General features: G+C 44.3%; 1 protein-coding gene across 1 annotated transcript in view; it reads right to left on the bottom strand.

Annotated features, from left to right (window-relative positions):
* The window catches only part of NPTX2 (neuronal pentraxin 2), a 50,107-nt gene extending 25,233 nt beyond the window's left edge, over positions 1–24,874 (bottom strand). Inside the window, exons 1-3 of the mRNA XM_063934505.1 lie at positions 24,025–24,874; positions 21,852–22,068; positions 10,173–10,417 (exon numbers count right to left, since the gene is read on the bottom strand). Coding sequence (XP_063790575.1) covers positions 10,173–10,417; positions 21,852–22,068; positions 24,025–24,471 — 909 coding nt within the window. The 5' untranslated portion in view covers positions 24,472–24,874. The remainder of the gene's footprint in view (positions 1–10,172; positions 10,418–21,851; positions 22,069–24,024) is intronic.
* Positions 24,875–25,483: the final 609 nt, after the last annotated feature.

Raw genomic sequence — 25,483 nt, 5'->3', positions numbered from 1 at the left:
ACAGGGCATTCTGGTAAGAACGTCCAGTACTGCCAATAGTCCCATCTTCCCTGTGAAAAAGAGTGGGGGGAGGGGTTACCGGCTAGTGCAGGATCTAAGGGGGATTAACAAAATAGTTGAGAGTCAGTTCCCCGTAGTGCCAAATCCAACTGTCATCCTTATGCAAATCCCTCCCACTGCGAAATTTTTCACTGTTATTGACCTCTGCTCCGCTTTCTTTTCGGTACCTCTGCACCCTGACAGCCAATATTTGTTTGCATTCACATACAGAGGAGTCCAATACACATGGACTCGATTACCACAAGGTTTCATAGACAGTCCAAGTATATTTTCCCAGGCTTTGCATGATTGTTTACAGTCTTTCCAACCAGAGAATGGATCAGTATTAATACAGTACGTGGATGATCTACTACTGTGTTCTGATTCATTGGAAGCATCCCTGAAGGATACGAAGCAGCTCCTGTTTCATCTTTCAGACACAGGACACAAGGTTTCCAAAGACAAGTTACAATTATGCCAAACTAAGGTAAAATATTTGGGACACTGTCTAACACAAGGACTGAGACACCTGACCGCTGATAGAATTCAAGCAATTAGAGACATGACTCTGCCACAAACCCAGCAACAAATCAGAACATTTTTAGGAATGTGTGGGTATTGCCGTAACTGGATCCCAGGATTTTCCATTCTAGCATTACCTTTGCAGGAGATGGTCTCCTCAAACAAACCTGATCGGATTTCGCATGCAGACGAGTCCGAGATGGCATTTGAGAGACTTAAACAGTGCCTAACGCAGGCACCAGCATTAGGTATGCCAGACTATGGGAAACCCTTTGAGCTGTACGGAACAGAAAGTGCTGGTTGCGCGGCAGGCGTCTTAACCCAAAAGCACGGTGATGCCAGCAGGCCAGTAGCATACTACAGCGCTCAGCTAGACACGGTAGCGCGATCCCTCCCCACATGCTTGCGAAGCGTTGCTGCAATAGCATTGCTAGTAACGAAAAGCGAAGATGTAGTGCTAGGTCACAACCTCACAATTCATACACCACATGCAGTGTCAGCCTTGCTAAATTCTGCCCAAAAAAGGCACGTCTCATCAGCGCGGTTTACAAGATGGGAATTGGCACTAATGGCCCCCGTAAACATCACCATAAGGAGATGCAGTGCATTAAATCCTGCAACATATCTCCCAGGTGTGCCTGGACAGGCACAAAGGGTGGAGGATGAGAGTGGTGGGGAAGGAGAATTTAATACAAAGGAGGACACACATGATTGTATGGAATATTTGACCCAAAATTTTACCGCAAGGCCTGACATCAGTGACAACCCACTGGAAGATGTAGATCTAACTTTCTACACGGACGGTAGTTGTCACAGACAGTCAGACTCGGGAGACTTGTGTACTGGATACGCAGTCGTAGATGACCAAGGCACCATAGAAGCGGAACCGCTAGGCCCACCTCACTCAGCCCAGGTTGCTGAACTGGTCGCCCTAACCAGAGCATGTGAATTGGCTAAGGGCAAATCAGCCAATATCTACACCGATTCTAGATACGCATTCGGGGTAGTCCATGATTTCGGAGCCCTATGGCGCCTCAGAAATTTCATGACGGCAGCTGGTACACCGGTAGCGCATGCAGCTCACATCAAAAGGCTTCTAACAGCGATACAGGAACCCGACAGAGTGGCTGTTATCAAGTGTAAAGCACACACATATAGCCAAGACCCAGTATCACTTGGTAACAGCCGAGCAGACGAAGCAGCTAAGTTAGCAGCTGGGACCCCCAGACAGACAGACACCACACAACTGATGGTATTTAATACCATCAACACACAGAAGTTGTGTGAGATGCAAAATTTGTGTTCCACACAGGAAAAGGCAGTCTGGAAGGCAAAGGGATATGGGCCCTCATTCCGAGTCGTTCGCTCGGTATTTTTCATCGCATCGCAGTGAAATTCCGCTTAGTGCGCATGCGCAATATTCGCACTGCGACTGCGCCAAGTATCTTTGCTATGAAGATAGTATTTTTACTCACGGCTTTTTCATCGCTCCGGCGATCGTAATGTGATTGACAGGAAATGGGTGTTACTGGGCGGAAACACGGCGTTTTATGGGCGTGTGGCTGAAAACGCTACCGTTTCCGGAAAAAACGCAGGAGTGGCCGGAGAAACGGGGGAGTGGTTGGGCGAACGCTGGGTGTGTTTGTGACGTCAAACCAGGAACGAAAAGCACTGAACTGATCGCACAGGCAGAGTAAGTCTGGAGCTACTCTAAAACTGCTAAGTAGTTTGTGATCGCAATATTGCGAATACATCGGTCGCAATTTTAAGATGCTAAGATACACTCCCAGTAGGCGGCGGCTTAGCGTGTGTAACTCTGCTAAATTCGCCTTGCGACCGATCAACTCGGAATGAGGGCCATGGCCAGGAGTCCTCAGGACTCTGGACGGATGGACAAGGTAAACCGGTGGCCCCCAGAGCATATCTTCCATGTTTAGCTGAGGCAGCTCACGGGCTGACTCATCTGGGCAAGGAAGGGATGTGCAAGTTGGTAAGAGCATATTGGTGCGCCCCAGGATTTTCATCTCATGCAAGTAAGAGAGCAATGTCATGCCTTACATGCTTGAGAAAGAATATCGGAAAGGCAATACCAACAGAACCATCTCATATCCCACCTACAGGCGGTCCTTTTCAGGTAATACAGATTGACTTTATTCAATTACCCCCTTGTCGAAATTTGAAATATGTACTTGTTTGTATAGATGTATTCTCAAATTGGGTCGAAGCATTTCCTGCGGCCACAAATACCGCTATGTTTACTGCTAAGAAAATTGTGCAGGAATTTGTATGTAGATATGGTATCCCTAGAATAATTGAAAGTGACAGGGGTACCCATTTTACAGGTGATGTCTTTCAAGGAATGTGTAAGTTGATGGGAATTGATAGCAAGCTGCACACTCCATACCGTCCACAGGCGAGTGCGAAGGTGGAAAGAGTGAACAGCACTATTAAAAATAAACTGAGCAAAGTTATGGCAGAGACAGGATTGACATGGCCAGAAGCTTTACCCATTGTACTGTACAGCATCAGAACCACTCCCAGGTCCCCTCTTAATCTGTCTCCCTTTGAAATCTTGTTTGGTCGACAACCGCATGTTATGATTAACCCTCAGGATGATTTGAAGTGTAACAATGAAGTGACTGTAAAGTACTTGATTAACATGAGTAAACAGCTAAGGAATCAAAATGATAATTTGAAGTTGGTGATTCCTGATTTACCAGATAGTAATTGTCATGACATTGAACCTGGGGATTATGTAATGATACGGAATTTTCTACGCTCAGGTTGCCTTATTGACAGATGGGAAGGACCATACCAAGTCTTATTGACTAGCACTACAGCATTGAAAGTTGCCGAGAGAGAGACTTGGGTTCATTCGTCTCATTGTAAGAAGGTTGCTGATCCAGAGAGGTCCCGTAATAAGGAACAGACGGTAGAGGAAGTTTTATCACTGGAGTGTCTGTTCCAGGAGGACTGAGGCGGCATCTGAGCATTGAGAATCACAAGATCAAAAGCAGTTGTCGATTCCCTGTTCCCTTTTATTGTTTTTCTCCACTTCCCATCCCCCCTCCCTCAAATTATTTTTCCCCCTTCTCATTCTTCTTTGTTTCCTCCTATAAGATGGACTTGCCCCAAGAGACTGTGATCCGGATTTTCCTGTTGACCATGATGTTGACCAGAGCAGTCTGTTCCGGCGAGAGTACCATGGAGGTCGAGAGAGGTTCTGGAATGGGTTCTGATGACAGAGATGGAGGCGTAGTTTTCCGAGAACAACATAATCAACAAGCAAAGGCGAGTATCAGAAAACGATCCGATAGCATTGACCATAGAAGGAATTGTGAAGGATTGTTAGCTGAAGAAAACTGTATCTGTAGGCTCTGTGACAATGTAGTTGAGGATGGGTGCATCAAGAAATGCCAATGCAGTTTTAATATCCACATGGACCGGCATCCCTTGAGTGACTATCACTCCTTAGTGGGTAGTGTGCTAAATCAAACAGATTGTTGGGTATGCTCCCAAGTACCTCAAGGTCATAGCAAATCAGGACTAGTACCATTTCCTTTAACGATAGGGGAGGTACTTGAGCTAAGTGGTGGGAGGCCGGTGGACAGGAGGTTTAATATCTCCAGTCCTCCTAGTTTGAAGCTCCACCAATATCATGTGGATAGATCCCTCATATGTTTTAACATTTCCAATCCCCGAAAGCCGGGAAATTGGGAAGTGTCATGGAGTAACCAAACCATGACCTTTTCATATAGAGCAGATAGAATGCCGACAGATACAGAGCTTATACGCCACATAGCCAGTAGAGGAAAATCTTTCCGATATAGGTATACCCTAGGAAATAGGATTACGAGAGTTGGAGAGGTATCACCAGGATACTGTGCACATATCGTACAAGCTGATACGTGTACTAGACAGATGGGAGAATTAGGGTTAGGAGATTTTACATGGAAGATGTGTAATATGGTTATGTCCTACTCCGTCCCATATGTTCTCCCCGATGATGCATATTTCATATGCGGGAGGAAGGCGTATAAGTGGCTTGCCCCAAACTCTGAAGGATTGTGTTATATTGGAAAAGTATTGCCTGAAGTAATTACTGTATCACATGCCAAAATGAAAGATATACACCGTGTTGCCCAAGCTCCTTATACTCATACCCATTACGAGCACGTAGTTAAACGGCACCTGATAGAAAGAACAGAGCATCCGGCCTCTGACATGATCCATGAATCCACCGGGATTCAGTTTCTAATCGCGTTAGATATCACTCGCACCGCTAGAGGAGTGTTGAATTATAAATACTTATCTGCGCTCGCAAATTTGTTAGACAATATCACAGAAATGTATGATGACACGTTTAGGTATACTGGAAGAGAACTTCAAGCTTATAAAACAGAACTGGTTCAGCATAGAATGATTCTCAATTATCTCACGGCAGTAACAGGTGGATATTGTGTCACACTGGCAACGCAGTACGGCGTGAAATGTTGCACATATATTACAAATAGTACCGAGGACCCGGTCGAGGTCATAGACCAAAAGATGGACGATATTCTCCAATTGAAGTGGGAATTTCGCAGGAGACACAATCTCACCCTTGCTGCTGTGAGTAATGAGCTGACTGGTTGGGTGTCATGGTTGAACCCGCAAAATTGGTTCTCTGGTTTAGGAGAATGGGCTCAAGGAGTCATAATGGATGTTGGGAAGTTTCTCCTATGTATCTTAGGTGTTATCATAACGATTGGCTTGATATTTAGATGCGGTCAGGCTTTAACGAAGTGTAAACAAAGTACCAGGGTGATGAGTTTAAGGAGTGAGGAAATTGTAATTCCAATGGATTTGATTTATGACCCAACTGTAGAAACAATGATGTGATGAAAATGCGATTTCTACGGTCCGTTTCTTTCACCTGTTTTTCCGGTTTCTCCAAGGTAACAAGACCTACGTTTGACGAGGAATTTGATGATCCTGTATACAGACAACTGATGGATTAAAGAAGAAGTTTTGACAACCTTATACACAGATATTTGATGAACTTTGCCATAGACCCCCAGTTTCCCTAGAAATTTTAAAATTACGCTAGCCCAACACTTTTGTAAGTCTATGGACATTGACAAAGCTTTTTGCCCACACGCCTTTTGGCAAAAGCACAAAGAAGACTGCATTCAACAGACACCGAACAAGACTTCAACCGACAAATGTTCATTTACCTGACATAGAATACCACTGCATTTACCGTAATTATGTCTTTTCTTCATCTCTACAACCTTCAGGTAATTACACACATAGTCGATAGGGAATACAGGCACAGATATCAGCAATCACATATTCCCCCATTCATGTGTCATCAACTAAAATGTGCTCCCCATTTTGTTACAATCACAGCCGAAAAGAGCTCGGTAAAGTTTGACAGCCCATCCACAGACCCGTACCACGGGATAAGAAGGAATTCAAATGTATGCTTCGCAATGCCTCGAAGCTTGATTTAAAACACGTACGGCACGATGATACATGACCCCCAAACACGGATTCATACACACATGCTTCTGCTATCTCACTAGGTCATACCCTTTTCCTACCTTCTCCTCTCCTCCCCTACCCAACCATGTAAATGTATTAACCCCTGACATATATTTTTCTCTTTTTGAAATGTTTTAGGAAGTGGCAGTTATTGTTGACTGCCAAAGGGTGGACTGTCAAAGTCAGAAAAATAGCACGATGCACACTGCCATATTTGCACCTCATACAGGTCCGCGCTGCGCTTGCGTGCGCTCTCCCGTGCGTGTGCATACTCGCTGTTGCGGGCACCCGCGGGCGCGCAGTATGTGCACTTACGGTAGAGTTCATGTGTTCGTAGCGTGCGACTCAATCGTTACATATTTTCACTATATAATGTATTTTGTAGATTATGGTCCCTTTGATAGAATCTGAAAGTTTAGTTAATGTAGCATGTTCATGGACAGAGAAATCCCCCTTTGTTTGATACGAAGGGTCAGACAGGAGTAATACAGTGGTGTTTAGTATCCATCGGAAGAGTATTTAATTAGCAGTATTCCGGTGTTGGTTTGAAGCGGATTAATCGCTCGTGCGAATAGTTATGGACATAAGAAGTTTATGTCCATTTACTATTATTTGCACTTACTTATCCATGCGGCGGGAAACCCAGTTTCCCACCCACCTGAGCAGTTGGAAATCGTCACAGCCCACCTGTATGAATCAACCTATGACCTTTTGTTATAATGCGAGGAGGAATTCCTGTGTCCAATGAACAATGAGATTGTAGGGACCATTGAATTGTATTGTGTGTGGGGCATAAATAGACAAGCCGATCACATCCAGCTCACTCTTCAACGGTTCTCATTGCTGAAAATCGGGAGCTGGATGTCCAGAGGCGCATGCGATCGTTCCCCTTGTGCGTAAGTTTTCACCGCAATCATATTGTCTTTCTTGTTATTATGGGCCATATCTCTCTCTCTCTCTCTTCTCTTTCTCTCGTATTCTCTTAAACGTAATAGTATTGTATTGTATTTCATGTGTAGTTACCTGGTTAGTTAGTCTATGTTATATTGTAGTGTGTGACTTGTAATTGTATTATTCTTTTTCAAGTATAACATTCATATTAGGCGTTAGACCCTAAGCACGGTATTTGTGTATTTCTTATAGTGTTAAGTATTCTCAGCGCGTCGGTGACGCTCGAACAGCTTTTAAGTTAATAAGGTTACACGGTGTTGCATCTACACTCAATCTCTGCACCAAGGTTTACTGCATAATACACTGTTTTATGGTATAGTTACAAAGGTTTAACATTGTGAGCGTCTGCGCCGCTGGTGATCTCCTCGTGGTCTCGAGCGTTAGCATCGCTATAGCAAATCATTACGTTAGTCGGCAGCCAATAGTGTGTCTGCCTGTGATCTCTTGGCCGTGAGCGAACGTGACGCTTGAGCGTCTCGACCTCGGCTAAGCGATTGCTACGCAACGTGCATACCCTTACGGTACTCCATACGTCAATAGCGTACAGTGTTCTTAGGCCTCTTAAAGGGTTTTAAATAAGATAAATATTTAGCTTTAACACTACGAATGGTAATGTACAGTACATGATTACATGTCTCCAAGTGATAAAGCCAATATGATGTGTGTCTTAACTGCATCTGGGCCTTTATTAAATGCCAGTTGAAGGTAATGGAAGACAAGTAGAAGGCTAAAATAGGAGAACCAACCTTGTGCATAAATCTCCAGGGTCAAACTAGGATTGTCGTCACTCGGGTCAAGGCAGTAATTTGGCGCTCCACCCCCCCCCCCCCAAAAAAAAAAAAAAAAAAACAAGCCCTGTCAGACTAAAATAATCAGACTATCAAAAAATTAAAAAAATTGGGGATACTATTGGACAATATTCCACCATGTGCCTCAAATGCCCTATGCATTACATGCCTCCCCAGCGTGTTCAACTACATGCTCTCCTGTGTGTTCTCATATACTGCACTATATCATAACACTTCATCACTGCACTACATTCCCCTGTCCACTGCACTACATCACTATACTACATCACCTACTTGCTGAACTACATCACTACACTACATGACCCTATACACTGCACTACATACCCTATATGCTACCCTACATCACTACACTACATGCCCCTACACACTGAACTACATATCTTATATGTTACAATACATCACTACACTACATCCCCATATATGCTACATCACATCAGTGCACTACATGCCCCTATATACTTCAATACATTACTACACTACATACCCTATATGGTACAATACATCACTACACTACATCCCCCTATAAGCTACACCAAATCCCCCTGGGAGGCAAAGCGGAGGTTGATACTGCTAACTAGGAGCACAGTGCCGATAATAAAGTCTGTCTTTAAACTCACGACAAAGCTGCTGTAGTGATACCCGATGAGATTTGAAGGTTGTCTAGGCTCTTAGTTTCCACTGTTAAGTGGATAGCTAACAAAGTGAGCTTTTTATTTCTGTAACATCGGTGACTGCACCTGTTAAAAGCCTGGGGCAGCGTGTCCTCTCAATGGTGTGTAGCCAACAGCTTGTTATCGGTTGGTGCTGGGCAGGCAGCCGGGATCATAGCTTGTTGAAAAACACAGCACCAACACCTCGCTTCTATAGCTTGTACGATGCACTGCATGCTAGTTACAGCACTGCATGGCAATGAAGAGAGTTTAAAACAGTAGCCAGCATAGGAGAGATCCCAGGTACTGGAGCTCACCTGCACAGCATCGGAGCCAGCTGCGGGCAGACAGGTGGGTCAGAGACATTGCCCTGGGAGCTGTCTACTGTCTTGCTGGAGCAGCACAACAACTGCTGGTTTAAAAAAAAAATACCTGCTTGCCTGTAACTCCTCAGCACCCCTCAAATCCTGCATCCGTGGCGTATGCCCACTTAGCCCCTCCCCACTAGTTGCGGCCCTGATCTTACCTAGGTTAAGGCATAAACAGTCCATTACCTGTTTTTTATATTGTATTCATATCTGTAAGGGCATAGAGCAATATGCTGTAGTCCTCTTAGTATTCTCCCTTGAGACTAAACCAATTGTATTCTGTCCATACACTGCAGGCCAACTGACAGGGACCAGCTGACAAGTACAGTGGAGGAGCAGCCAACTGTCCAATAGTTGGAGCACCTTCACAGACTACAGTACACAATGTATGGAGGTGATTTCCATTCACAGCCTGAAGTTGGCTGAATGATGGTAAAGTGGATTGGATCAAATAGATTTGAAAAATCAAACTGAATGATCCAGACCATTTATCAGATTTTCAGGCTATGAATGATCAATGGCCAATACCATACAATAAACAATAATTGACAGTCGATAATTGACAGTCAGTATAATCAAGACAGTCGAAAATTGTGCAGTGTATTGACAGCTCTACAGAGGTGTGCCTAGCCGGTCTCATAATTTCATTATAGTCACGCCCTTAGGGATCTTCTTCAGAGGTGGATGCAGCCACTGAGTTTGCTTGCATTGGCCACATCCACCGGATCTGCATGTGCACTAGCGATACAGCGCATTCGTGGCCCTTCACCATGCAAACGCATCCCTGAGGGATGCGGTCGCAAGATGATTGACAATTGCAGGTGTTTGGTGGGTGGCGAGGCAGCATTGCAGAGGCATGGTGGGCAAAATGGCGGCGTGTTAGGTGTGTTTCCAGGGTGATTGTGTGACATCACATGCAGCCGTTCTGATAAAAAAATGGAGCCGTCATCCTCTAATTTGAGTAGATGGACAGTGATACAGATCTTGCTGCGGAAGCAAGATCTGCGTCCATCTTTGAATAACCCCCTTATTGTATCTGATATGTGTTACTAGAGAGGGAGCAACAGGTTATCATATTAGTTGCTACAGGTCATCAAATTTTATAATTTGCATCTACTGTATATTAGCAGATCATCCCCAGTATGTTTCATATACCATTTTTTTGTGCAGCAAAATGTGTTATGAAACATCCCATGTATAACTCTAAAAATAATGAATTATGCAGTATTATTTATCTTTCACCTACTTTTTATCTGTCACAATCTCATCACCATGTTTTTTTTTTTCTAAAAGCAGACCGCACATACCTTGTCATTGATTAATAGTTCAATTGGGTGATTTCCCCACTCAATCAGCACAATCTCATTGGCTTGTCCTTGTACAGCATAGGAGAATGGGGTTCCAATACCAGGAGATGCGCTCGACTTCAGCCACATACAGATTGTAAAAGCAAACAGCTCAGGCAGAGTCTTTTTAATCTTCCCATACAAGTAATTTGTACGAAGCGGGAGGGAAACCTTGAAATCATCTGGTGATTTAAATGCGCTGCTTCCTGTTTAAACAGAGAGTAAACACAAAATGTTATGCTCTGGGTTATTTACCTGACAATGAAGAAAATTAACTGTGTTTAAAGAGAAACAACATTGCCTTTTGTAAAAGATCTTAAAAAATAATATTCAATAAAATTGGTTTTTACATTCACAGAAATATAATTTTACTGTGACGAAATTAGGTATATTGTTGAAACAAAGTGCTACAGTAATCAAAGAATACTTTTTTGTGAAAAATAGTTCTTAATATTTGTGCAATAAGGTGTGTGAATATAATTGGTGTGTAAAATATAGTAAACCAAATCCATAAAGAAAACATAATTTCTCCACTTATCAATGTACTGTACAGTAGATAAAGTGCACGGGTATGGGTTGTTGGGTCGACCGCACTTAGGTCGACAGTTCTTAGGTCATCCACTATTGGTCGACATGTAGTAGGTCGACAGGGTTGCTAGGTCGACATGGCCTATAGGTCGACATGAAAAAAGGTAGACATGAGGTTTTTTTTCATTTTATTGGTGTCATTTTCTTCATCCAGTGATCGGGAACCCCAACTAGTGCACCATGTCCCCTCGCATGGCTTGCTAAGGTGCCTTGGTCCGCTACCGCTGCGCTCAGCACTGGTTACCATTCCCAATTGTAGCCCACGTGGATCGCAAAGTATGAAAAAGTTGAAAAACTGGGAAAAAATTTGAAAAAAACTTTTTTTCATGTCGACCTATAAACCATGTTGACCTAGCAACCCTGTCGACCTACTGCGTGTTGACCAATAGTGGTCGACCTAATGACTGTCGGCCTAACGACCGTATCCCAAGTGCACTGTGCCAGATACCTGGGGAATTGGTCAATCTGATAGATTGGATGCTCCAATCAGACTATACTGTAGTATGTGGGTATATACTTACTGTAGCACCAGGCGGCACTAGTGAGTGGGGTGAAGTGTTTTGACAATGGTATTAACTTGAGTCTATTAATTTTATAGTTGTTTGCTATGAGGTGAATAAAGTATAGTTAGTGTTTGGACAGTATCAGGACATGAATATAACTTTTTTTAATGAGGAGCTGAGGGAAAGTTTGTCTTTTTCTTAACTTAAATGTTATTTAAACCTTCACATATGTTTAGAATTTATGGGTTAATGGGCCCCATTTCTGTTATACAATTATTCTAAGCATGACACTATTTGGGATTCAAGTTACTTATCAACAATGTTGCAAGGATGAGCCCTCAAATCCTTTCTGTACGTGTACTGATTACATGTAGCAGATAGGTACAGCACTTCTGTTTGCCTCTAAGCATCCAGTCTTACAGTAAGGGGAAGAGTGGATGTGTTGCCAATAGTAACCAATCAGATTCTACTTTTACAGAATGTATTAGATACATTATAGCTATAAGCTGTTTGGTTGCTATGAGCAACTACACTCCACTACTCCTCTTTCGAAGTATTGCCACCTCTTCCCTTAAGTAACCTGCATGGTGCCTAAACGGATTATGAGGCATCACCAGGAACAAATTCTGAATGTACAGAGTGAATGTTAATTCGGCAGCTAACTGCAATTTCTCATACCCACTGTCCACCATACACTGCGTACCACATGGCATACAGTACCCATTATGCCTCCTACTTCACTAAAGTTGGAAGAGAGGATAATTCATGCTTATAAAAAGAAAACATCAGATGACGATCACTCCTTCAGGTTTCTTTCAGACCATCACTGAGCCTGCCTTGCTGTATGTGCATGGCATGAAACTGATGGCATATGCCCATGCAGCATCTCCTGGGGCATGGCCAAATTCAGTAAACAATAAAAAAATCAAACTCAATCTGGCTGGTTGAACAAAAATCTGGTATTGTATGAGAGCAAATGACAATCAACCATTTGCTCCAAAACACCAGAAAGCTGAATAAACAGACAAAATTGGCCATTAAACCGATTTAACCAATTTGTCTGAACTACCATATTTGTCTGCTTCCCATTGTTTGGAAGCAGAGGGGTAACAAGGATGGAGCGACCAGGGCACATGCCCAGGGAACCGTGGCAGGACCGGCAGAGGGGGGCGCCGCTGGCCAGTGCAGTGCACTAGCAGGCGGAGTGTCCGCTGCAGCCTGCTGGACATCACGCCTGGTGTTTGCTTATGTTCACTTAATAAATCAATGTTCTTCGGACTCCTTGTCTGCACTACAACATCTCTGCAATAAACGTGGGATGGCTAAATACCACTGGGCCAATAGGAGCAGGAATTTTCAGAAGGAGGTGGTAAGTAGTCGCTACCCGGCCAATGGTAGGATTCGTGAAGCTGCCGGAGCCAGTATCATTGGGTGGGCAAGGCATCAGGAGGCCAGCGTCAAAAGTTTGGGAATCTGTGTCTTGGCGGGGCTGGCACCAGAATGGTGTGATAAGCTCGCCAAACTTGGCCCACACTGAAGAGCAGAGCCCACGGGGCTACTAACAATCGCTGCACATTTTCCTTCACTGGAATGTCCCACCACTAGGTACAGTACCAACTAGTGGGTGACCGTATCAATGTCGTGGTCTAGAGTGACACTGACATTGCCTGTACTAGTACATTTGCACACCAGCAGTATATTGAAATACAATATCACCATCAGCACCAAGACTCAGACACTAACACACCACAGTGCTTGTTCACATAGTGCTACCAATTGAAGTGACACCGATTTCTGTTCCTGTACAATCAGAATGCTGATCATATTAAATGAATACTCTCTTAACTAGAGTGGATGAGGATGTTTCTGGTGAGAGATCACATAGTCGTCATATTAACCCACCTACTTACAGGGAAAGTAGAACGCTTAGGCATATTTCCAGGTCATTATATTAGCCATCAGGTATTCTACATTTATTACTCACAGAGGAGTTGGATTTTGCCTTTCCCTCTGTGCCATCTCTCTCTCTCTCTCTGCACCAGGTCTCTCTCTCTGCCCCATGTCTCTCTCTCTCTGCCCCATGTCTCTCTCTCTCTCTCTCTCTCTCTGCTCCACATTTCTGTCTCTTTGTCCCATGTCTCTTTTTCTCCCCCCAGGTCTCTCTCTCTCTGCCTCAGGTTTCTCTCTCTGCCCCAGATCTCTCTATCTCTACCCCAACTCTATCTCTGCCCTAGGTCTCTCTCTCTCTGCCCCAAATCACTCTCTCTCTCTCTGCCCCAGGTCCCTCTCTCTCTCTCTCTCTCTCTCTGCCCCATGTCTCTCTCTGCCAGGTCTCTTTCTCTCTGATCCAGGTTTCTCTATCCATACCCCACTTCTCCCTCTCTCTGCTCCAAGTCTCTCTCTCTGGCCCAGGTCTCTCTCTCTGGCCCAGGTCTTTCTCTCTCTCTGCCCCAGGTCTCTCTCTCTCTCTCCCCAAGTCCCTCTCTCTCTCACCCCAGGTCTCGGTCTCAGGTTTCTCTCTGCCCCAGGTCTCTCTATCTTTACCCCAGCTCTCTCGCTTTGCCACAGGTCCCTCTCTCTCTGCCCCAGGTCTCTCTCTCTCTGTCCCTGTTTTCTCTCTCTTGCTCGCTGCCCCAGGTCTCTCTCTTTGCCCCAGGTCTCTCTCTCTCTACTCCAGGTCTCTCTCTCTCTCTTGGACCCAGGTCACTCTCTCTCTTGGACCCAGGTCACTCTCTCTCTTGGACCCAGGTCACTCTCTCTCTCTTGGACCCAGGTCTCTCTCTCTCTCTGACCCAGGTCTCTCTCTCTCTCTCTCTGACCCAGGTCTCTCTCTCTGACCCAGGTCTCTCTCTCTCTCTGACCCAGGTCTCTCTCTGCCCAAGATCTTTCTCTATGATCCAAGTCACACCCTCTATGCGCAAGGTCTCTCTATCTCTCTGACCCAGGTCTCTCTCTCTCTCTATGCACCAGGTCATACTCTCTCTCTCTCTCTCTATGCCCCAGGTCTCGCTCTCTGATCCAGGTGTCTCTCTCTGTCCCAGGTCTCAGTATCTCTCTTTATCTGCCCCAGGTCTCTCTCTCTGCCCCAGTTCTCTTTCTCTTTTGGCCCCAGGTCACTTTATTTATTTATTTATTAGCAGTTTCTTATATAGTGCAGCAAATTACGTTGTGCTTTACAATTGGTTTCTTTCTCTCTGTCCCAGGCCTCTCTCTCTCTGCCCCAGGTCACACTTTCTCTCTCTCTCTCTCTCTCTGTACCCAATATATCTTTCTCAGACCCAGGAATCTCTCTCTCTATGCCCCAGGTCTCTCTCTCTATGCCCCAGGTCTCTCTCTCTGCCCCAGGTCACACTCTCTCTATATGCCCCAGGTCTCTCTCTTTCTACCCCAGGTCTCTCTTTCTGCCCAAGTCTTTCTCTCTCTCTGCCTTGGGTCTCTCTCTCTCCCCTCCAGGTCTCTCTCTCTGCCACAGATCTCTCTCTGTCCCAGGTCTTGCTCTCTCTCTCTCTTTTTGCCCAGGTCTCTCTCCCTGCCTAGGTCTCGCTTTCTGTCCAGATCTCTCTCTCTCTGTACCAGGTCTCTCTCTCTCCCCCATACCTCTCTCTCTGCCCCAGGCCACTCTCTCTCTGACCCAAGTCTCTCTCTCTGACCCAAGTCTCTCTCTCTGACCCAAGTCTCTCTCTCTGACCCAAGTCTCTCTCTCTGACCCCGGTCTCTCTCTCTGACCCCGGTCTCTCTCTCTGACCCCGGTCTCTCTCTCAGCCCCCGGTCTCTCTCTGTCTCTCTCAGCCCCCGGTCTATCTCTCTGACCCAGGTTTCTCAGTTTTTGACCCAGGTAACATTGTCTCTCTGCCCCATGTCTCTCGATCGCTGTCCCAGGTCTCTCTCTCTCTGTCCCAGGTGTACCTCTCTCTATATGCCCCAGGTCTCTATCTCTCTGCCCCAGGTCTCTCTCTCTCCCCCAGGTCTCTCTCTCTCACCTCAGGTCTCTCTCTCTGTCTCAGGTTTCTCTCTGCCTCAGGTCTCTCTTTCTCTACCCCAGCTCTCTCTCTTTGCCCCAGGTCCCTCTCTCTCTATCTGCCCCAGGTTTCTCTCTCTCTCCCCAGGTCTCTAGCTCTGCCCCATGTCTCTCTCTGTCCCTGTTTTCTCTCTATCTCTTGCTGCCCCAGGTCTCTCTCTTTGCCCCAGGTCTCTCTCTCTGCTCCAGGTCTCTCTCTCTCTGCCCCAGTTATCTCTCTCTCTGCCCCAGGTCTCTCTCTCTCTGCCCCAATTCTCTCTCTCCCTCTGCCCCACTTCTCTCTCTCTCTCTGCCCAAGGTCTCTCTCTGCCCAAGGTCTTTCTCTATGCTCCAAGTCACACTCTCTCTGCCCCAGGTCACACTCTCTCTATATGCCCCAGGTCTCTCTCTCTCTGCCCCAGGTCTCTTTCTCTCTCCCCAAGTCTCTCTCTCTCTCCCCAAGTCCCTCTCTCTCTCTCACCTCAGGTCTCTCTCTCTCTCTTACCTCAGGTCTCTCTCTCTCTCTGCCCCAGGTCTCTCTCTCTCTCTCTCTGCCCAAGGTCTCTCTCTCTCTCTGCCCAAGGTCTCTCTCTGCCCAAGGTCTTTCTCTATGCTCCAAGTCACACTCTCTCTGCCCCAGGTCACACTCTCTCTATATGGCCCAGGTCTCTCTTGCTCTCTCTGACCCAGGTCTCTCTCTCTACCCCTGGTCTCTCTTTCTGCCCAAGTCTCTCTCTCTCTCTGCCTCGGGTCTCTCTCTCTCCTCCAGGTCTCTCTCTGCCATAGATCTCTCTCTGTCCCAGGTCTCGCTCTCTCTCTCTCTTTCTGCCCAGGTCTCTCTCCCTGCCTAGGTCTCTTTCTGTCCAGATCTCTCTCTCTCTCTGTACCAGGTCTCTCTCTCTCTCTCCCACATACCACTCTTTCTCAGCCCAAGTCCCTCTCTCTCTCTCGCCCCAGGTCTCTCTCTCTCTGTCTCAGGGATCTCTCTGCCCCAGGTCTCTCTATCTCTACCCCAGCTCTCTCTCTTTGCCCCAGGTCCCTTTCTCTCTGCCCCAGGTCTCTATCTCTGCCCCAGGTCTCTATCTCTGCCCCAGGTCTCTCTCTCTGTCCCTGTTTTCTCTCTCTGTCTCTCGCTGCCCAAGGTCTCTCTCTTTGCCCCAGGTCTCTCTCTCTGCTCCAGGTCTCTCTCTGCCCCAGTTATCTCTCACTCTTGTCCCCAGGTCACTCTCTCTCTCTCTGCCCCAGGTCTCTCTCTGCCCATGGCCTTTCTCTATGCTCCAAGTAACACTCTCTCTACCCCAGGTCACACTCTCTCTATATGCTCCAGGTCTCTCTCTCTCTGACCCAGGTCTCTCTCTCTACCCCAGGTCTCTCTTTCTGCCCAAGTCTCTCTCTCTCTCTGCCTCGAGTCTCTCTCTCTCTGCCATAGATCTCTCTCTGTCCCAGGTCTTGCTCTCTCTCTTTCTGCCCAGGTCTCTCTCCCTGCCTAGGTCTCTATCTCTCTCTGTACCAGGTCTCTATCACTGACCCAGGTCTCTCTCTCAGCCCCTGGTCTCTCTGTGTCTCTCTCTGCCCCATGTCTCGCTCTCTGACCCAGGTCACATTGTCTCTCTGCCCCATGTCTCTCTTTCTCTGTCCTAGGTCTCTCTTTTTCCCAGGTGTACCTCTCTCTCTATATGCCCCAGGTCTCTCTACATCTCTGTCCCAGGTCTCTCTCTCTTTTTCCCAGGTGTACCTCTCTCTTTATATGCCCCAGGTCTCTCTACATCTCTGTCCCAGGTCTCTCTGTCTCTCTGCCACAGGTCTCCCTCTCTCTCTATACCCAAGGTCACTCTCTCTCTGCCCCAGATCTCTCTCCATGCCCCAGGTCACTCTCTGTGCCCCAGGTCTCTCTCCCACTCTCTCTGCCTCATCTCTCTCTCTCTCTTTCCCATTCATCTCTTTGTCCTCTCCATTTGGAGGCTCCCTGCTGTATGTCAGGGCTTTTGACAGGACTCATGATTGCTCTGCGTATGATGTGTGTGCCCCAGTGGGACATTTTTCCAAGTATAATATGAAAAGTTGTATCTGTTGAAAAGCATAATATGCACAGCCTTGCCATTTGTAAAGTATAATATACAGAGACTTATAAGTCATGTCTACCATGCAAAGCCAAACTGTTGTGTCAGATTCAAATCAGCACAAATATGAATCTTTGGAAACTAAGCAGCTATTAGTCATTAGATAGGTGTTTGTATTGAAAATCAACTTTGTTGAGATACCCCGAACCCCCTTTGTGGCTCAAAACATCCTGCAATTGTTTGGTTCCACCAACCCCAATGCTTACCCTGCTAATATTGTTTAAATATCTAGAATGGTGATGTTGTATAATAGACAGTGTACTTATAAACATAGAATTTTACAGCAAATAAGAATCACTTGGCCAATTTAGTGTACCCAAAACACATGTACACGGACACACCAGGGTTCTTTTCTTTTTCTCTTTCCTAATAATCCTAAAGTCACTTCCTATTATATGTTCAGTATTTATATGTCATGGACACCCTAAAATGACAAGAATCATGGAATTCTTGTATTAAAATGAGAAATCTGATTAGTTCTAGGCAAATGTATTAAGCAATAATGCAGTGGGGATAACGACTTACACATCCTTTTATAAAGCTTAATTACTGAATTACTGACCCCCCCCTCTCTCTCTCTCTCTCTCTCTCTCTCTCTCTCTCTCTCTCTCTCTCTCTCGAGCAGCTACATCTTGCCTACATACATGTTCTAATTGTTGATCATTGCCTACCTGTGATGCTTATGTTAACCTCTGCTGCATTGGCCCTTGAGGTTTAAATATGTCAGACAAATGTATATTTGATTTCAAAACCTGGGGCTCTAGTTCTCGTACTGCTTGGGGCTATGTTATATGAATACACTGCACAGTTAGAACAACATCTCTCAATGAGTAATTGCAGGATAGTTTGCTGATCAGGGACACTTCAATGACATACTGTAGTTCTAAGCATTAATTTTCCTTCACCCCCGTTGATAGTTATGTGATACAAATCTGTGAGGTTACTATTAGAGTTCTATTAAGACAAGTTTCTTTTACTTGAACTAAAATGACTATTCTTGGCATTGACTGACTAGTGTATGTTTCTTTGCATGTCTCTGATTAGCATGGGCAATGTGCTCTTGCTGGGGTGAGACTGACTGGACAGTGTACAGGTGGTTTACAAGATGTCTTATGGTTAATTAAACATGAAAATAGATAATTACAGAACCTTGAACACAATGTAATAAAAAAGTAAATCCTATAATATTCATAAACATTTAAGCATAAAGACTATACGTAAACTGTTTAAAGCTACAGTATAACCAATCATAACATTTAAAATTGAGGTATAAATAAATGAAAGCTGTCAGTCATTATACAGTATGTTATAAAATGTTCTCTTCAGTAAGCTGAGTAACACTGTCATGCATAAGACATATACCCTTCACCAAGATATTTGTAAAACTACTCGTATATGACCTTAGAATGAAACTATTTGTAAAACTACCCATATGTGACCTTAGGATAAAGCTAAATGTAAGCTACCACTCATTGGTGGTCATTCCGAGTTGATTGCTAGCTGCATTTGTTCGCAGTGTAGCGATCAGGCTAAAAAATGGCAGTTCTGCGCATGCGTAGCAATGTGCACGTGTGACGTACGGGCACAACGAACGATGGAATTTTGCACAGGGTCTAGCGATGCATTTCAGTCGCACTGCTTGCCACAGAGTGATTGACATGAAGTAGGCGTTTCTGGGTGGCAACTGACCGTTTTCAGGGAGTGTTCAGAAAAACATAGGCATGGCTGGGGAAACGCAGGCGTGGCTGGCTGAACGCTGGGCGGGTGTGTGACATCAAATCCGGAACTGAATAGGTTTTGAGCTACACAAACAATTTTTGCAGGCAATCTGCGATAAAAACATTCGTACTTCTGCTAAGCTAAAATACACTCCGAGTGGGCGGCGGTATAGCGTTTGCACGGCTGCTAAAAACTGCTAGCGAGCGATCAACTCGGAATGACCACCCATTATGCAGTAGGTTTTGTACAGATCGCTTCAATAAAACTAGAAAAACTACAGGAAGGTTGGGGTGCTTAGGAAGTATGCCTGTCCCAATATCAGACTTGGGGCCTAATTCAGATGCAATCGTTGCAACGTCAACAATCGTAGACTGAAGCCCTTTGGGGAGTGTGCTCGTGCAGCGAGCGCACTGCGTGTGCACACCCCAAGAAGCCCAGTGAGATGCGAAAGCATCACAGGGCTGCGATCGCCTCTGCCGGACTGACAGACCGAGGCAGTCGCTGGGCGGGAGGGAGTTTGCCAATGGCATTATAACACTGTCAGTGGGGTGCTGTCCGGACACACCTGCTGGGACAGGCCGCGGTGGCTGCGTCACGCATCACACGCAGCTGCTGCGACCCAGAATGCGGTAGGTAGCCACCTGCCAGTGCAGCCAGGCTGCACAGACAGGGAGCTACTCAGTGGGTGCCATGCGATGCTCTTGCACCTGTGCTGGGTGTCAGGGCCTGACATGCTGGGCATCCCCCCTCCCTTTCCCCTGCATGTCTGAGAATCTGATAGTAGATGTGCTAAATTTAGCACATTTATGATCAGCTCTGAATCACCCCCTTGGATCCTAACGGTCACCAAACCGATGGCAGGAGTAGAATGCCGGCGGGAAGGGGGGGGGGGAGGCAAGCGTAACAAAGACCCTTGCGGGCTCACCACGCTGCAGGCTTGGAGGCGAGCTGGGCTCGCTACAGGTTCTATTCCCACTCTATGGTTGTACAGGACACCCACGAGTGGGAATAGTCCCTGTTAGTTGGCATGACGACTGTCGGGGGTTTAGAGAGGGTGGGATGTAGCCTTCAGTATTGTGACCACCGCTGGTCACATAACTACATCCCATTTTATACAGGTGAGACAGTGTTAACTACCACATGTAACCAGTTTCATTTACCAATTATCAAAACTTAAAAAAGATCATAAGAATGTTTTCTCATATACCTGAATGAGGTTGATATATCCCGCAATGTGTACTGTACTGCACTACAGGAAGTACAATTCTATCTACTCCATCTGTAAATTCCATAACTATTTTCATAAGTCAGAGATTATATCAGAGAGAATTTTATATAGGGGTAGTTGCATCCAGTGCCATAGGTAGGTGTGGTCAGAGTGTGCCACCACACATAGCGCTGCACGGTAGGGGATGCTGTTGGCAGTACTTGTAAATTATCTATTTTAATTACTTTTCACTTACAGCTCCCCCCTTTTTGAAGCCCAGCATCTCCTGACTACCCTGTCTCCTACCCCCACCACTTCCATAGCTAATACCTATACAACACTCACGAACTTAACTTGAGAGCTCTTTGTTATTCAGTCACACTGTCCCAAGATGCTGATATACCTGGGATTCAAACCCATTGCCTGTGGCATTACAGTCAGACATTCTATTTATTGAGCTATCTGACCCTGCATAGAAAGATAGAGAATTCTATTTGAAGCTTACCTTGTACTGTGTGAAAAAAATGATCAGCATTACAGCTGAGCAGATCTATGTAGTGTATGGTTGCAAGGGATTGGATGTGTGGCTGCACACTACATAGTTCTGCTCAATTGCAATGCTGATTATTTTTTACAAAGTAAAATAAGATTCACATTGTTAGAAATTTCATAGTTTTTATGCAGGATCAAATAGATCAATGAGCATGGTCTTAAACTTAAAAGCAACAGATTATAGGTTTGAATCCTGTTTACAGCAGTATTTTAAAATGTGTTATTTAGTAAAGGGTATTGTTACTGAAAGATAACGAGCTCTCAAGTCAAATGCATTAATCTGGTATAAAGGGGTGTTATGTCCAAATCTATTTACTTGCAGTGTTCTATAAATGTGTGTAAAAGTATATAATAAATATATATATATATATACACACACACACACACACACACACACACACACATACATACATACATACATACACACACACACTATCCAAAATCCGACACTCCTCGGGTAATGCTGAAATGCTGCGACAGGTACCCTCCACAATGAGCCTCCTAGCAATCTCACGTAACATACCAACGCAACGGGAGCACTCCTGGCTGATTTTATATATATATATATATATATATAGTTGATTTTTTACAAAGTACAAGTAGCTTCATATTGTTAGATTATATTAGAATTGTTAGAATATATATATATATATATATATATATATAAATATAAAACAACACGAGGCATGCGTCTTATAGCCCTTCTGAAAAAATGGGGGGAGGGGGCAATTCTCTTTCTGGTACTGGGCACCAAAAAGTCTAGTTACAGCTCTGCTTGCATCTAATCCTTTATGATATCTTAAGTTAGTTTTAGAATATCAGTGCTTGTACTTTCTTATGGTGCCTTCGTACATCAAATAGATTTTGCTATTATTGATGAGAATACAGAGAATCACCTCAAACAAACGCAGCAGCCCAAAATGATCTTTACCGAGACTTTTTCAATAGAATTACCTTTCTCAAGCTCATGAACTCTTTCTAGAAGAGCAGAGAGCGCAGACTCTGTTCTGTGTCTGTGTGCTGCACTCTCATTATGAAGCAGTGACTTCTCATCTTCAAGTTCAGCCACTTTGTTTAAAAGCTGATGCTCTAAGTCCCCCAGCCTCCTCTGGAGTATCTCTCGAAGATCATTAGGCAGAGCCGCATAAGACACATTGGATCTCAATTGATGCTTCAACAAAAAAAGACAAATCAATTAGGCATTTGTTAAAAAGGTTGCAAATCCAAATTACCCATCCTTCCTGCAGTGTGTCCCTGGCATCCCCTGCAGAAAAATGGATCGACCCTTTGCATGCTAAAATAAACTGAGGCTGAGCAATACCAAGGGCAGCCAAAAACAACTAACCATATTAGAAGTTCACTATCTGCTACTGGATGGCTGTCTACATATGGTGTAGTCACTATTACGGCAATGCAGATATACTTTTTTACGTGAAATGTCTTTAAAAAATGTACAATCCACAGGTTTGTGCCTATCATGGCTCACATTCAAAAATACGTGATTATGCCAAGGATTATAATGTTCCTACAAATCTACAAGGGATTTGAAATAAGTATGCCACTCGGTGGGAATTACGAAATGCCCAATAGAGTAGCAAGGGTTGTGAGAATAATGAGTACACTACACAGCAAGACATCATTCTGAGCTGCCCTATTTAAACAACTTAATTAATGCATTTGATTCATGCAGACATATTGCTTTAAATATTATCCCATCCTGATGTCCCAGTAAATTAAATTTGAACTTCAGAGACAAAATATAATATGGATATGCATTATGTAATCCATTAATGAAGAAGTTGCAACTGCGACCTGCCATGCTTCCAAAATGTGTATTTCAACTACAGTTATAACATATTACATAGTCATAAAACTAACAGTTGTCAATAATTAGTGACTGTAAATTGACATATTATTTCACACAAAATAAATTCCTTCTTATGTGCAGAGTGAATGTTCTACCATATTGTGTACTAATAATACAATAACTGTATAGTCCATGATAAAAAGAAAATGGTATATTTTTGTCATACAAGTATATATTATCAAGTATTTGGTTACATTTTTGCAAGAAGATATTAATTTGACATAACACTTCTGAATAAATTATTTATTAGTGATGTTTACAATTAGATTCACAAGAATATGCTGCAGGATTTCATGGAACAGGTATAATGTTTCTGAACAAAAGTGTAAAAATACTAAGATCATAAAAATTTACGGAGGGAGTACGGTCTTTCACTTGTTGGAAATATCTGGACATGCAATATGGATTTTATATTGTTTCTTGCTCTGTATTACAAAGTACAGTATTAGTAGCACAATCAATAAATTAAATATACATTTACTTTCATATTGTTTATTAACCTTCAGAATGTCCAAGTACTGTACCACATAAGAGCAGAAAATACATACTGCATTTGTGCATAGTGTAGTGTAAACATCCACTCTGCTCATAATTTGCTTTTACAAACCACAAGATATTTATGAGTGTAACAGTAGTGTATTAATGACCATTAAAGAAATCAATGTGCTTCTTGGGAAGTGGACTTAAAAGCTGTTTTGTGTTTACTGTCTAATGTAACATCCTTATTAAAGTTACTATTTTATGACTCTGAATTATACAATTATTACATAGAAATATTTACCTATTGATTTATTATAAAGTACCATGGCAGTGAAATTCCATTATAAACATTTTGTATATGTGTACTCCAGTAATCTTTACTAAGGTACTCACTGTAATATATTGACAGCAGTAACTACCAGGCTGTCCAGTCAGTACCTTGGACAGGTCACTGGAAACTACAATACCGTACCGTGCACACACTGTACTGCTGTACATACACCTAGAGCTGTCCTAGGTGCTGAACGTATCATTCATTCACAATCTGTTTAAAGCAATCTTATCGTGAGATTTAATTTCCAATTAATATGCCAATCTCGTATAAGAATGAATGGAATATATGCATTATATCCTAACTTGTCCAATGACTATCTATCCTGTTTAAAGGACTTTAATGTGAATGGACACCAAACACAAACACTGGCATAAAAAAGCCATTTAATTTTTACATGAAAATATATAAAGTTTTTTTTTTTTTTTTTAAATAAGAAAAAAATGTACCTCCAAATTCTCCAGCCTGTCTTTTAGGGACTGCATGGTGCGGCTGAGTTGGTCGATGATCTGGCTGGGGTCCCTGGGGAGATCTCCCATGGTATCTTTTCCTCCGGACTTCCCGGAGAGTTTTTTCCACGAGCCATGCTTGCCATCCTGCCCTGCGCCCTCGGACAGGCTCTCGCAACGGGTAAGCTTGGCAGTCAGCTCCCGGATAGTCTCCTTCTGGTTACCAATCGTCTCCTTCTGCTGCAGGATTGTCTCCCGCAGCTGGATCACGGTGGATCGCAGCTCCTCTTCCGGGGTTCCGGAGTAGCCTGGCATATGGCAGCCTGGGGTGGCATCAGGAGGGAGGGCAGTGCAAACGAAGCGCTCCCCTGGCTTCTCCTGGGTCTTTATAGTGTTGCCTGTGGCCAGGGCGAGCAGGCAGATAATCCCACTTATCAGAGCGATCATGCCTAGTGCTACCACTACAGCTCCACACAGGAGCCTTCCCGGTTTGGTGTTCTTTAGCTCGCCCAGATCAAATCACTTGGATTAACCAGATCGTGCAGATTCCCTCTTCAACCACAACTCTCCCACAGGTTGCTGCAACAGGCGGCTGAGTTTAGACGACCAAGTCGGACCTCTTGGTCGTTTGGTGGACTGTGCACTTTTGAAGTAGTGCCGAGTGCTAACAAAGCGTCGTAGAGGAGAAACTACACTAAGGTGCCACTTTCTGCTACTTGGTGGACGTCCAGCTAGGGAGAGTGATTCTATGCGTGTGTCTGCTCTGTGCGATCCTCCTTCTCTCCAGCAGAGACAGCCACTGCCCGAGCTCATCTCACAGGCACATCTTAAAGGGACAGCGTCGGCAGGCGTGTCTGGATTGACAGACTCACTGGCATTTAAACGTCATCTCGTCCTATAGCATTCATACAGTATACAGGCTTTTAAACGTGATTATGATGATGATGTTGCTGGTGGTGGGCGTGAACGCCCTGAAATCTCTTATTGGTTACACAGCAAACATTGTAAGACACTTTACAAAGGGACTAGTACACTTGTTGTGGCACACTTTGTAATATTATTAATATATGTTAGCAGCACACATATACTGCATTGATCTTCTAGACAATAGCAAAGGAGAATAGTTTTACTAAACAAAGAATCAATGTATTTGTTTGCCAATACTCAATTACAAAATAATGCATTGCTATTTATTGCTGTGCTATGAAAGAGTTAATCATTTCCTCTCCACAGGGTGAGATGGGTTTGATGGTTTTTTTTCCCAGTGTAAAGCCACCATTGAGAAAACAGGATAGTGAGAGTTGGCTACTCAAGGGGGAGATGCATTATTAATTAGCAAACTGTATTAATGGACTTCTTGTGATTGAAAGTGGTTGCTACAGTATGGCTTTCCATATTATTGTCTATTAGATGGGCTGCTGGTACTCTAGGAAGAAAAGCACTTTTTATAGACCGAGGC

This window comes from Pseudophryne corroboree, chromosome 7 (assembly GCF_028390025.1).
Source record: "Pseudophryne corroboree isolate aPseCor3 chromosome 7, aPseCor3.hap2, whole genome shotgun sequence".
Taxonomy (NCBI): Eukaryota; Metazoa; Chordata; class Amphibia; order Anura; family Myobatrachidae; genus Pseudophryne; species Pseudophryne corroboree.
The sequence above is the reverse complement of the archived record's forward strand: the minus strand, read 5'-3'. Positions and strand labels throughout refer to the sequence as shown.